This window comes from Ovis canadensis, chromosome 7 (genome assembly GCF_042477335.2).
Source record: "Ovis canadensis isolate MfBH-ARS-UI-01 breed Bighorn chromosome 7, ARS-UI_OviCan_v2, whole genome shotgun sequence".
Classification (NCBI taxonomy): Eukaryota; Metazoa; Chordata; class Mammalia; order Artiodactyla; family Bovidae; genus Ovis; species Ovis canadensis.
Window position 1 is genome coordinate 65348929 of NC_091251.1, and position 12710 is coordinate 65361638.

A 12710-nucleotide genomic window follows, 5' to 3' on the forward strand; every position below is an offset into this window, starting at 1 on the left:
TGAGAAATGAATCCTCTCCTTTTTGTGGGCTTTGGGTTTGAAAGATGGATTTGTTTCTCAACTCCTGTAGGAATGAATGGTGGGTAAGCAGTTTGATGGTGTTTTCAGACTGAAAGATGAGTCTGCTCTTGAGTAATCCTTTCCTATTGAGCAAGACTTATTTTAAACCCAATCATCGTGCTGCTTAAGTATACTTAAGAAATGTAAGGGCCATACATATTTGTTGAATATGTCTCTAAAATTATGGTTCTAATTCTAAAGGGAGAGGAAGAAAAGTTACGTGATGACAATCTCTATTTTGGAACTGTCAGTGATGATTCTGATATTGTTACACTTGAGCCACCTAAGTTAGAAGACATTGGAAATCAAGAAGAAGCAATAATTATTAAAGAAGCAGAGAGTCCAGAAGACTTTAACATGGGCTCTTCCTCTAGCAGCCAGTATACATTTTGTCAGCCAGAAACGGGTAAGAACTACATAGCGAATACACAGTGGAAGCTTAGGACTCCTGTGATCACATTGTATATAATGGCTGGTTTTCTGACCCTAAATATCAAAGTTATGAATATATTTGGGTAAAATGCAAGAAAATTTTTTGTAAAAATCTACCTTGTTATCTAGTGTTTTCCTAGACCCAGGGCCTAGAGCATAGTAGTCCAATAAATACCATCTTTTATCATTAAAAAAAGGAAAAAGAAATAGTTTTAAGAGATTTGTTAATGTCTCAAACACTCCAAAATGCACTGGACAATTTTAAGGTCTTTAGGAGTGGGAGATTGAACCATTATACCTAAAAAGCAGGAGAATATTAAGATCTTGAGTTACAGTGGTACAAAATTGCCTTCCAGATCCATTTAGTCAGTCACTCAAATCATTTTTTGTGTGCTACCATGTGCCAAACAGGATTTAAGGAACTGGCAAAACAGGAGTATCCTAAAGCCCCCAAACTGGGATCTTTAACTTTAGACTGAGTTATGAAAATGTAGCTATTATAAGTCACATTCTTAATGCAGTTAATGCCTGTTGTTCAGACAGAATCATTTGGAGGTGAAATGTGAGTTACTGAGCTAATTTCTTCTGTAATTCTTTGGCTTAGTTTTAGGAACATATGTAACATCTTCTGGGGTAATATAAATATTTAAATACAAAGTTATAGAAAATAAGAGAAAGAAATATATATTTAACCAAAGGTTATTAACCCCCAGTTATAATTTAGGGTGGATTATGGGAGAGACACCTGGGACATTGCTAGTGTTAATAAGAATTTCCTGCTGCTGCTACTGCTAAGTCGCTTCAGTCGTGTCCGACCCTGTGCGACCCCATAGATGGCAGCCCACCAGGCTCCCCCGTCCCTGGGATTCTCCAGGCAAGAACACTGGAGTGGGTTGCCATTTCCTTCTCCAGTGCATGAAAGTGAAAAGTCAAAGTGAAGTCGCTCAGTTGTGTTTGCCTCTTAGCAACCCCATGGACTGCAGCCTACCAGGCTCCTCCATCCATGGGATTTTCTAGGGAAGAGTACTAGAGTGGGGTGCCATTGCCTTCTCCTAATTTGGTGCAAAAACAAGAACATGTAGTATTTATTTCAGATCATTTTCTTCGATTTTACCAGTCTTTGTTTCATTTGCCAGAATCAGACTGTGGGAATTGTGTTATTCCTGTTTAAGCTAATAAAATTAAAGTAGGCTTAAACCAGATGCTGATTTAATTTGAGAATATTTGTGGGCCAGATGTGTAGTCAGATTGAAGCCAGGAGCATTGTGGAAGATTTCAAGTAGACATTTTAAGAAATGATGCTTTTTTAGATGTATTTTTATCCATTGTTCTCTTTCCCAGGGAATTATTTCAGTAAAAGAAATGCTAAGAAATAATTTTAAATAGCATTTTGGACTGTGTTGAAAATAGTCTATATACATCAGTTGTTAAGAATTTTTGTTCTCTTCCCTTAGCAGATATTTTTCTTGGTTGGTAAAATTTCCTGCTATCTGTTGCTTAGTTTTGTTTGTTTTTTCCCTTTCCCTGTCTTCTCCATCTCTATAGAATTTCAACTTCTTTTTTTTTCTTCTTATAAATTAGATTCTTGTGGCAGTAATCTTTTCGTTGGTGTAAGAACATTTCCCAGTCCCTCCATATGACCCTCTCCTCCCCCAAGGAAGCAGAGTTGGTAGTTGTATAAAAGTTTATGTTGTATGTGTTTTTTAAAAAGTCATGATTATTAGATTTTGATGGAGCACATGATCATGTTAAAATGAGTATTTTTCAATTCTCTTTTTCCTTTTTATTCTTTGTAATAAAGCTTTATACATCTTTTTTTCCCTGTTTATTCACAAAAGAAAGATGGTGGGAGAAGCTGTGGAAGATTCCTGAATGCATAAGGGGATGGGATGATCAGCTGAAACACCACGTTCCTAGCCAACTCACTTTCCAAGGTGGTGTGACTAAATCTGATCAGCTTTTCTAGAGCTGAGTGTTCCTAGTCACATTTACTATTTACTTAGTGCTTTAAAGATATCTATTATAATCTGTGATACTCTGAACAGGTGTTCAAAATTGATCTTGTAATAAAGCTGGCTAAGCTTTTTGCATGCCTTTGCATTGCTTGCATCTTGGACTGTGGGCCAAATTATGCTTTAAAAGTTTGAAAATCAAAGTATCTCAGCTCTCATGTGTATGGGTTAAAAAAGATGGAAGCATTAGATAAGAATGTGAATTTTTTCATTTGGGCCAGCCTGATCTGTTTATTTAGAATGCATAATGAAGGCAATAAGTTAACATAGAATTGAAAATTTAAGAAATTTATAAATGGTTTGTTTTTATATTTACCCATCTTAATTATGTTGGAAAGTCTGAATTAAGTACTTCAGCCATGATCATGAATGCCTATATATTATGTGATGCTTGTTTAAGTCTTCCTTTCTTTCTCTTTGTCCAAGAAATGTAAGCTCACAGCTGAGGCGATGACATCTTGGAAAAACTAGTGATCAAGAATAACCAGATAAACATGATGGGCATAAGGGTTTTGACCCAAAGATCTCTCAGTGACATCTCTATCATTAACTATTAGGAATATTCATTCATTCAGTAGTGCCTTCTGTCTTTGTGTTTATTGTTGTTAAGTGTGAAAGTCAACCGAATTCTCTATGATCCAACTTTTAAAAGTATTGTCTAACCTAAGTCAGCAGCTTTGCTGTGGCGTGGATACCCTGTCTTCTGAAGAAGTGCATTGCTTTTTTGAAGCATGAATGTTTGTGTTTTTTGGAGCTCTTTGTATCAAATTTATGGTCACATTTTATTCTTACTTGTAGTGCCTTTTTTTCCCTTCTCCCTGGCCTTTGGAAATTATTACTGAGACATCTAATCTGCCTCAGCATACAGTTTATTGATATATGGGACAATATTAAGAAATAATACATTTGAAAAAACTAAAGATGGTTTTTTCCAATGAATATGCTTCTAGTACTTGAGATTTCTTGTGATTTTTTTTTTTCTATTTGTTGTTCTTTATTATTCTTTTCATAAAGGAGCAGCACAAGACTAGTGCTTAATATCGGAGATAGCTATTGTGTCACTTCCTCATGCTGACATATTTACTAGAGGGTAAAATTAATAACCTTCTAGTAAGAGTGGCAGTCGAAGGGAAGGGCTCATCTGACTTCTGGAAGCCTGGGTTAAACTACAGTGCTTTGAACCTTGATTTGGGGCTCATAGGATGGAAATAAAACTAGGGGCTAGTACACTCAGGGAAACTATTGGTAGTTATTGTCTTTTTTAAATCACAAGAACGGCTTATATACTTCCCTCTGTTCCTTAAATAGTTGAGCTTAAATTACCTCCATCTGAAATTAAATTGAAGAGATAGAGGTTTTTGTTTTTTTTTTCCACTTCTAGAAATAGCATTTGTGGCGCTAAGAGCAGTGAAACTTAATAGGCTATGAGAATGATTGTTTTAATGGTGTAAAGTATAAGGGAGGTTAAAAAAAGAAAAAAGCCAAAACCAGACTCTCAGCAGCACACAATATAGTTAAAAAAAGTCTTAGGTATCACAACTGAAATCTTTGGCTTTATGTTGATAAATTTGAAAATTTAAGTTTTGTTTCTATTGTGTTGTTTTTGTTCTTGGCTGTCTTAGGTAAAAAGGCATGTAGGGATGGCATTCTAAATCATATTTACCAGGAAAGCTTTCTAAAATATTTATCTCCATTTTTTTAAATAGTATTTTCATCTCAGCCTAGTGATGACGAATCAAGTAGTGACGAAACCAGCCATCAGCCCAGTCCGACCTTTAGACGACGTCGTGCCAGAAAGAAGACTGTGTCTAGTTCAGAATCTGAAGAAAGGCTACTTGCTGAGCAAGAGCCTGAACCCCCTCAGGAGCTATGTAAACGGCAGTTCAGTAGTGGTCTCAATAAATGTGTTATACTTGCTTTGGTGATTGCGATCAGCATGGGATTTGGACATTTCTATGGTAAGTATTTGAAAATTTGTTTTATATAAACTGATGGTGAAGAGTGAGGCATTCTGGGAGTTGTTTTCAGTGTCATCCTTGAAATATATGACCTTAGAAAACATACCTGTTTGAGCCTTAGTTTTCTTGTGGAAAATGGGGATAGTGTTGCCTCACAAAGCTATTTGCACTTAAATGAAAACAGTATTTAAGAAATGTAAGGGTGGTTCATATATATATATATATATATTAATAGGAGGATTATTTAAGTTCCATTTGTAACTATTTGTTACATTTGAAATGAATGTCACAGTAATTGGTGCTCATTTCTACCGTCAGGTTTCATGCAGGCGTTACATTTAATGACTGTTATTACTTCTGTGATTCACTTGACTTAAGAATTCACTTGCATTATACCTTGCTCAGTGTTATTTACATTGGTTAATTAATCTTATTTACATTGGTTAATTATTTTCTTGATGCAAAGCCTTTGAAACTATCCCGGTGAAAGAGGAAGGAATTTCACGTGGTATTTTTCTTTTGGGAGCCTAACCATTGAATCTTATTTAAGTTGTATATTTGTACAAAGATAAGACTATTTGAGAACTGAACATTTATACTTTTTGCTTTATTAAAAATTTGAAAAAGTTTAAACAAATGTCTTCCCCACTTCACAACTTGCAGTTTGCCTTATATTAACTACGTTTAGGATTTTTGCCTACATAATACACAGTTTAGCTTTCTGAGTAATCTGGCTTTTCTAGTTCCTTCCACTAGTGTGTTCCTTAAGATTCAAGAATTACATGTATCCTGTGTTGATTCACAGAAAAGATGTATTATTCAACATAGTGTATTATGAGAAGAAACTTAGTGAAGATAATCAATTCTTATTTAAAGTCAGAGAAAATAAATGTGTTTCTTCTTGTCTTTAACTTTATATTAATAAAAAATAAGTATTTAGATGCCTGGTAGATGTCTGCTTGAATTTAATACTGGGACTCTTTAATTTGTATCTTCCCTTGAAGTTTGTTATAGTGAGATTTGACTTGAAATATATACTTAACTTGTTTATTATCTAGCTGGAGCAAATGTATGAACATTTCTTTTGAGCATGGTTTTTTCCCATTGCAGGTAAACGTGGAGGTAACAAAGGAGAAGGTGTAATTTTAATCTTTTTTTCTTACTAAAAAAAAATGGGACTGATTTAATAATGTTAATCCACATTGCATTAAAGCCCTGCAAAATGCATGACCTTTAAGTATTTTGTAGAAAGATTAACTTCAGTTCAGTTCTGTTCAATCACTCAGTCGTGTCCGACTCTTTGCAACCCCATGAACTGCAGCACGCCAGGCCTCCCTGTCCATCACCAACTCCTGGAGTTCACTCAAATTCACGTCCATTAAGTCGGTGATGCCATCCAGCCATCTCATCCTCTGTTGTCCCCTTTTCCTCCTGCCCCCGATCCCTCCCAGCATCAGAGTCTTTTCCAGTGAGTCAACTCTTCGCATGAGGTGGCCAAAGTACTGGAGTTTCAGCTTCAGCATCATTCCTTCCAAAGAACACCCAGGACTGATCTCCTTTAGAATGAACTGGTTGGATCTCCTTGCAGTCCAAGGGACTCTCAAGAGTCTTCTCCAATACCATGCTTCAAAAGCATAAATTCTTCGGCGCTCAGCTTTCTTCACAGTCCAACTCTTGCATCCATACATGACCACTGGAAAACCCATAGCCTTAGATGGACCTTTGTTGGCAAAGTAATGTCTCTGCTTTTTAATATGCTATCTAGGTTGGTCATAACTTTTCTTCCAAGGAGTAAGCATCTTTTAATTTCATGGCTACAGTCTCCATCTGCAGTGATTTTGGAGCCAAAAAAATAAAGTCTGATACTGTTTCCACTGTTTCCCCATCTATTTCCCATGAACTGATGGGACCAGATGCCATGATCTTCGTTTTCTGAATGTTGAGCTTTAAGCCAACTTAGGAGTGCTTTTAAAAACTGATAAATTATCGCCCTCTTATTTAAGAATTTTGTTACTTGTAAAATTTATTTTATTATACTGAAAATATTTTCTTATAGTACTTCAGATTAGCTCTTCAGAATAGGAACAACCTTCATAATAATAGGTCTATACATTAATGAGACTGGCTCAGTGAACGTACAAAACTTAATCTGAATGATAATTTTTTCATGGTTACTTTTAAAGGAGATCACGGGTTTTTTTTTTTCTTAATTGTGGCACTGATCTCAATACTTAAAGGAGTTCTTTTGAGTTGATGTTAGAGCCAGCTTGAATTTCCCAGGCACTGTGAAGTCAGTCATTGCATTCCATAATTAGTCATTTGCTTTATAATCATTTATCAAGAACGCTACTAAATTAAACATTCAGAACATTCACCAACCTTGGCACCATGTAAATTTGGAGTGTCATATATATCTGTGTTGGATGGAAGAGAGAACTATTTAGAAGGACTGAGGATAGTAAAAGAATACTGTAGGTATTTGGCACTGCTTCGGGTCCTGAAAGTCCTTACAAAAAATTTTTGAAAATCATGATGAAGCACTAATCTTGTTCTTTCTTTTACCTGTAGACTGTTCATATTCTAAATTGACAGTGGAATTCAATTGATTTGTTTTCCTCATGGAGTTGCTTTAAGTATAGGCTGCCCTGCTTTTTGGCAAATAACATAACTATAACTTGGTGCTAAGTTATGAAGCACAAACAAGAATCATAGCTCAGACTATGACACTGAGTCAGTCATCCTAGAGGAGGTAGGATTTGAGTTGGGTCTGGACTTCGACATACTCTAATGTGGAAGGAAAGCAGAACATGCTAGCAGTGGAGAACCTGGTAACCTGAAGGTAAACTTGCTAAGTTTGGGAGCACTGAAAAGACTGGAAGGATTGTATAGCCAGGTATAGAATAGATATTTAGAATTAGAAATAATGGAATATAAAGTTGGAATATGTGGGATGCTATTATACTGTAAAACATCTTGGAATCTGAGCAGGAGAGTTTGATTTATAGTGACCCAAAGCAGTAATTTTAGAGGAAAAGTGCAAAAGATAAATAGTGTGGGGTAAATTATAATAGTGAAGTGGAAGGTTTGGTAATTCAGGTATTTGGTGATGAGGGCCTTGACTGTTTTAGTGAAGGTGGGGATGGAGAGAAGGTTGGTGAAGTGAGGAACGTGGAATACCAGTGGAAAACATAGCTTTGAGCCAGGGATATTTGAGATAGTGGTGGTTTACTTTTTAAATTCCAAGAAGTGTGTTAGCTTCTTTACTTTAAGTGGTGGGGGGAATTAGAGGGATGGATTTTTTGGTCAATGATAAAGTTAATAGATGGTGAGCACAGTTTGGTTTACCTGGCGTGCTGCAGTCCATGGGGTTGCAAAGAGTCAGATACAACTGAGCAACTGAACTGAACTGAACTTTATTTTAGAGTGAAATTAGGGCAGGTGCTGAAGTCGTTTTGTTTTGTTTTGTTTTACTGAAGACAACCCCAAAATTGTGCCTAGCAGGCAGATGGATGTATTGGCTGGAAGCTTTGGTGAAACTGAGACACTTTATCTGTAGAAAAGAAGCCTTACTGCAGTGATAGCAAAAACCGGCAGTGGGTTAATGTGATTGAGATAGGCAGACTTGTGGACATAACCAGAAAGCCTTACACCCTGGGTTGTAACACTTTATGGTTTACAGCTGAAGGTGTATAAGGAAAAAAAAAGCTAATGGTGGGATTGATTGATAAGGGTCACGTTGATAGTCATCAAACATATGCTGTGTAATAGTACCACAAACTCAGATCTCAACACGTAGTTTTAAGATATTTCCCAGTGGCCAAAGGAATTCATTCTGATAGCAGTTTTGGGAAAAAAAAAAAAAAGCAGTTTTCTGTTGCCTTGAAACTATAGACAAATTTATTTTAATATTTCAAAGAGATCTGAGATTTTTTGAAATAATAGGGAAACATTTGTGATTTTTTTTTTGTATTTCTGTGTTTGTTTTTTGAGAAGTGAATTCTGACAGTATCATAGCTGTTAACTGGTAACAGTTGTCTGTAATTTGGCAAAAGTTTTTAGTGGTTTTCAAGATGTATTAAAGAAATAAGTTATTTTTTCAGAAATCAATAAACTATTAATTATTATATTCTTTCACTACAAAATTCTGTGATGTGATGCCACTCAGTAGATGTAGTATTATGGTTGCCAGATGCATTTGGCCTTCTTTTTGATTTAGTGTTTTTTCTCATGCATGAAGCATGTAGCAGCATGTGAACAGCATGTCTTGGCAAATTTACAGTTTGATTTTTAGGGTGAAAACATAGACCATCCTGGTTAATTTATGATTCACGGGGGTAGGGATGGTGATATTCCCATACAGGCCTAACTAGTGCAGAGTTTTTAAAAGAGCTGCCTTTGAGAATGGTGAATAATCATAATTAGCCAGTTGTTTTCCTTGCTATTCTTTCTGGGCTTATGCTATATCATTTAGGCAACATATAGTGAGAAAAAATTTTTTCATTTTTCTTTAGTGACTTATAACCTGTGACTAGACTGCATGATTTGTTCTTTTCTGTGTCGAAGTGGGGAATGCAACACTTTATATACCTCAGAGAGCCCTTAAATACAACAAACTTGAGTGCTTTCAATATAATAAGACAGAAACATGACGTAAATTATTTTGTTTGGTAGGGTAATATGGTCTGGCTTGTTTTAATCAAAAGAATAGTGAACTGTTTAAATATACCTGGTGTATGCTAAATATAACAAAAAATATATTAACCTATTTGGCCTGATTTATAAATTAGCATCCATCTGTTGCCATTTAATGAATGACACCATAAGATTTTACTTATTCCTTCTTTGTTTATATAATCAGAATTTTTATAAAACTGTGAGATATTTTGTAAAACTGCAGTATTTTGAAGAAAATGATCCTCTCCGGATCAAGCAGTTAAATATATGCAAATTATGTGTTTCATTGTATATTTAAAAATATTGGTAATTGTGACATTTATATATCTCTAATAAAAAATGTTTTATTTTTAGGCACAATTCAGATTCAGAAGCGTCAACAGTTAGTCAAAAAGATACATGAAGATGAATTGAATGATATGAAGGATTATCTTTCCCAGTGTCAACAGGAACAAGAGTCGTTAATAGAATATAAGGTATGTATTAGTAACAAATTTATAAAATTGTGTTATCCAGTAATTATTGTGCTATTCAGATACAAGTACAGTGCACATTAGTAAATCAGTAATAGTATTGGTCATTGTTGACTGAGTACTTATGTGTCCTGGTCAGTGTTGTACCTTACAGCATTTCGTGCCACATCCCAGTGAATTAAGCAAGTATTGATACTAACTAATTGCATTTTATAGATAGGAAAGAGATTCAAAACACCTAAGTAACTTTCTCAAGTCTAGCAATCAACAAAGCTGAATTTAATTTTATCTAACTCCAAAGATTTTCTTCCTAATCACTATATTATAGTTAACATTATTTTAATTGATATTATATATAAAACATTATTAGTCGACTTCCCTGGTGGTCCGATGGTTAAGAATCCACCTTACAATGCAAGGAACACCTGTTCGATCCATGGTCCGGGAAAATCCCACATGTTGCGGGGCAGCTGAGCCCGTGTGCCACAATTGCTGAAGCCTGCGTGCCCTAGAGCCTATCTCTTCAACAAGAGAAGACACTGCAATGAGAATCCCGAGCCCCACATTTAAGAGTAGCCCCTACCAGCTGCAGCTAGAGAAAGCCTTTGTACAGCAGTGAAGACCCAGCATAGCCAAAAATAAATTTTAAAAAACTATTATTATTATTAACATAATTTTTATAGAGCCAAGCAAAACATTTCATTCAGTGAGAGAGAAAGAGGAGAGTTTGTACGTTTCTGTAGGAGCCACCCTTGCTCATGGGGAATAATTGGGCAGTCCTTTTCTCTGGTCTCATGTCAGTTATGAAGACAAAGCATGTAATGAAAATACCTGAAATTCACCTAGCTCCAACAGGATTCTGCTTTCCATTCTGGGTTTGTGAGGATTAGCAAAGTATTTCTTCTCTAGTTCTTGCTTTGGAAGGGTGTTGGGATTATAGTAAACTCAGGGTAGAAAGGTAAACTGTTCCTTTTTCCTTCCATTTCCCTAAATTTCCTTCACAATGTATATGCTTCACAATGTGAATTTCCCTTCTTTATGTATATACTCTTTTTGTTTTATTTTTTTTATATACTCTTTATAGGGTTATGGTTGTATTTCTTTGGAAGACAGAATCCCACTTAACATCTGAATTATATCTTTCAGGGATGGACTACTGAAGTTAATTATAAATAGTGTAGTTTTCTCTGCCTTGAGCAGTGTGATAGTCAGTCATGTCAGACTCTGCGATCCCATGGACTATAGGCTGCTAGGTCCCTCTGTCCATGGAATTCTCTAGACGAGAATACTAGAGCTAAGCCCTGTTCCAGAAGGGTGTGGCAACCACTTGAGTTATAACCTCCTGAGTTGCCTTGAGCAGAGGATGTTACAGGAAGGAGCAGCCATTTTCTTCTTTACTATCACGGTTTCTGGTTGCATAAAATGGTGTTGGCTCTAAGGAGACTTACCTTGTATGGATCTTTACTGAGTCAATTCTTGCAAACCTCTTGTCTCCAGCTGCTAAATGTGGTTTGGAGTTTGAAGATCTTCATGGAAGACCTGTCCAGGATCTGCTTTGTCACTTAATTCAAGATTTTAGAGTTTCCTGGATACAGAATATTGTACCCTCTAGTCATCCTGTGGCACTCCCTGCGCTTGTGCATTTAAAGATAGTACTGCATTCAGTTCAGTTCAGTCACTCAGTCGTGTCCGACTCTTTGCAACCTCATGAATCGCAGCACACCAGGCCTCCCTGTCCATCACCAACTCCCGGAGTTCACTCAGACTCACGTCCATCAAGTCAGTGATGCCATCCAGCCATCTCATCCTCTGTCGTCCCCTTCTCCTCTTGCCCCCAATCCCTCCCAGCATCAGAGTCTTTTCCAATGAGTCAACTCTTCGCATGAGGTGGCCAAAGTACTGGAGTTTCAGCTTCAGCATCATTCCTTCCAAAGAAATCCCAGGGCTGATCTCCTTCAGAATGGACTGGTTGGATCTCCTTGCAGTCCAAGGGACTCTCAAGAGTCTTCTCCAACACCACAGTTCAAAAGCAGCAATTTTTCGGCACTCAGCTTTCTTCACAGTCCAACTCTCACATCCATACATGACCACAGGAAAAACCATGGCTTTGACTAGTCGGACCTTTGTTGGCAAAGTAATGTCTCTGCTTTTTAATATGCTATCTAGGTTGGTCATAACTTTCCTTCCAAGGAGTAAGCGTCTTTTAATTTCATGGCTGCAATCACCATCTGCAGCGATTTTGGAGCCCCCAAAAATAAAGTCTGACACTGTTTCCACTGTTTCCCCATCTATTTCCCATGAATTGATGGGAACGGATGCCATGATCTTCGTTTTCTGAATGTTGAGCTTTAAGCCAACTTTTTCACTCTCCTTTCACTTTCATCAAGAGGCTTTTTAGCTCCTCTTCACTTTCTGCCATAAGGGTGGTGTCATTTGCATATCTGAAGTTATTGATATTTCTCCCGGCAATCTTGATTCCAGCTTGTGTTTCTTCTAGTCCAGCGTGTCTCATGATGTACTCTGCATAGAAGTTAAATAAGCAGGGTGACAATATACAGCCTTGAAGTACTCCTTTTCCTATTTGGAAACAGTCTGTTGTTCCATGTTCACTTCTAACTGTTGCTTCCTGACCTGCATACAGATTTCTCAAGAGGCAGGTCAGGTGGTCTGGTATTCCTATCTCTAGTCTGTTCTATTCCATAGTTCACTTAAAAAATTATTGAAGTAAGTTTATTTGCAGTATTATATTAGTATCAAGTGTACAGCATAGTTATTCCAAATTTTTTACAGATTATGTTCCATTAAAAGTTATTATAGTGGCCATAATTCCCTGTTCTGTACAATATATCCTTTATACAGAGTAGTAGTTTGTACCTCTTAATCCAAAATCATAATGTGCTTCTCCCCCTTCCCTTTCCTCACTGGTAACCACTAATTTGTTTTCTACATCTGTGTTTCTGTTTTGCTTTTATATTTGTTTGTATTGTTTTTTAGATTCCCCATATGAGTGATATCATACAGTATTTGTCCTCCTTGGACTTACGGCACTTAGCATAGTATTCTCCAAAGTCCACTTCTGTTGGATAAATGAAACGTATTTT

The 12710-nt window shown here is 36.5% G+C and overlaps 1 protein-coding gene across 7 annotated transcripts in view; it reads left to right on the forward strand.

The window, feature by feature from the left end:
* The window catches only part of CCPG1 (cell cycle progression 1), a 69233-nt gene that overhangs the window by 22054 nt on the left and 34469 nt on the right, over nt 1-12710 (forward strand). For 3 of the 7 annotated variants that reach the window (XR_011258231.1, XM_069596450.1, XM_069596451.1), the window contains exons 5-7: nt 262-466; nt 4211-4462; nt 9491-9612. Coding sequence is in view for 6 of the 7 variants with exons in the window: in XM_069596450.1 (XP_069452551.1) it covers nt 262-466; nt 4211-4462; nt 9491-9612 (579 nt within the window). In the remaining variant the exon portion in view is untranslated. Of the gene's footprint in view, nt 1-261; nt 467-2330; nt 2427-4210; nt 4463-5572; nt 5600-9490; nt 9613-12710 lie in introns of all 7 variants that reach the window. The other 4 variants (XM_069596446.1, XM_069596447.1, XM_069596448.1 and 1 more) reach the window with 3 other exon arrangements.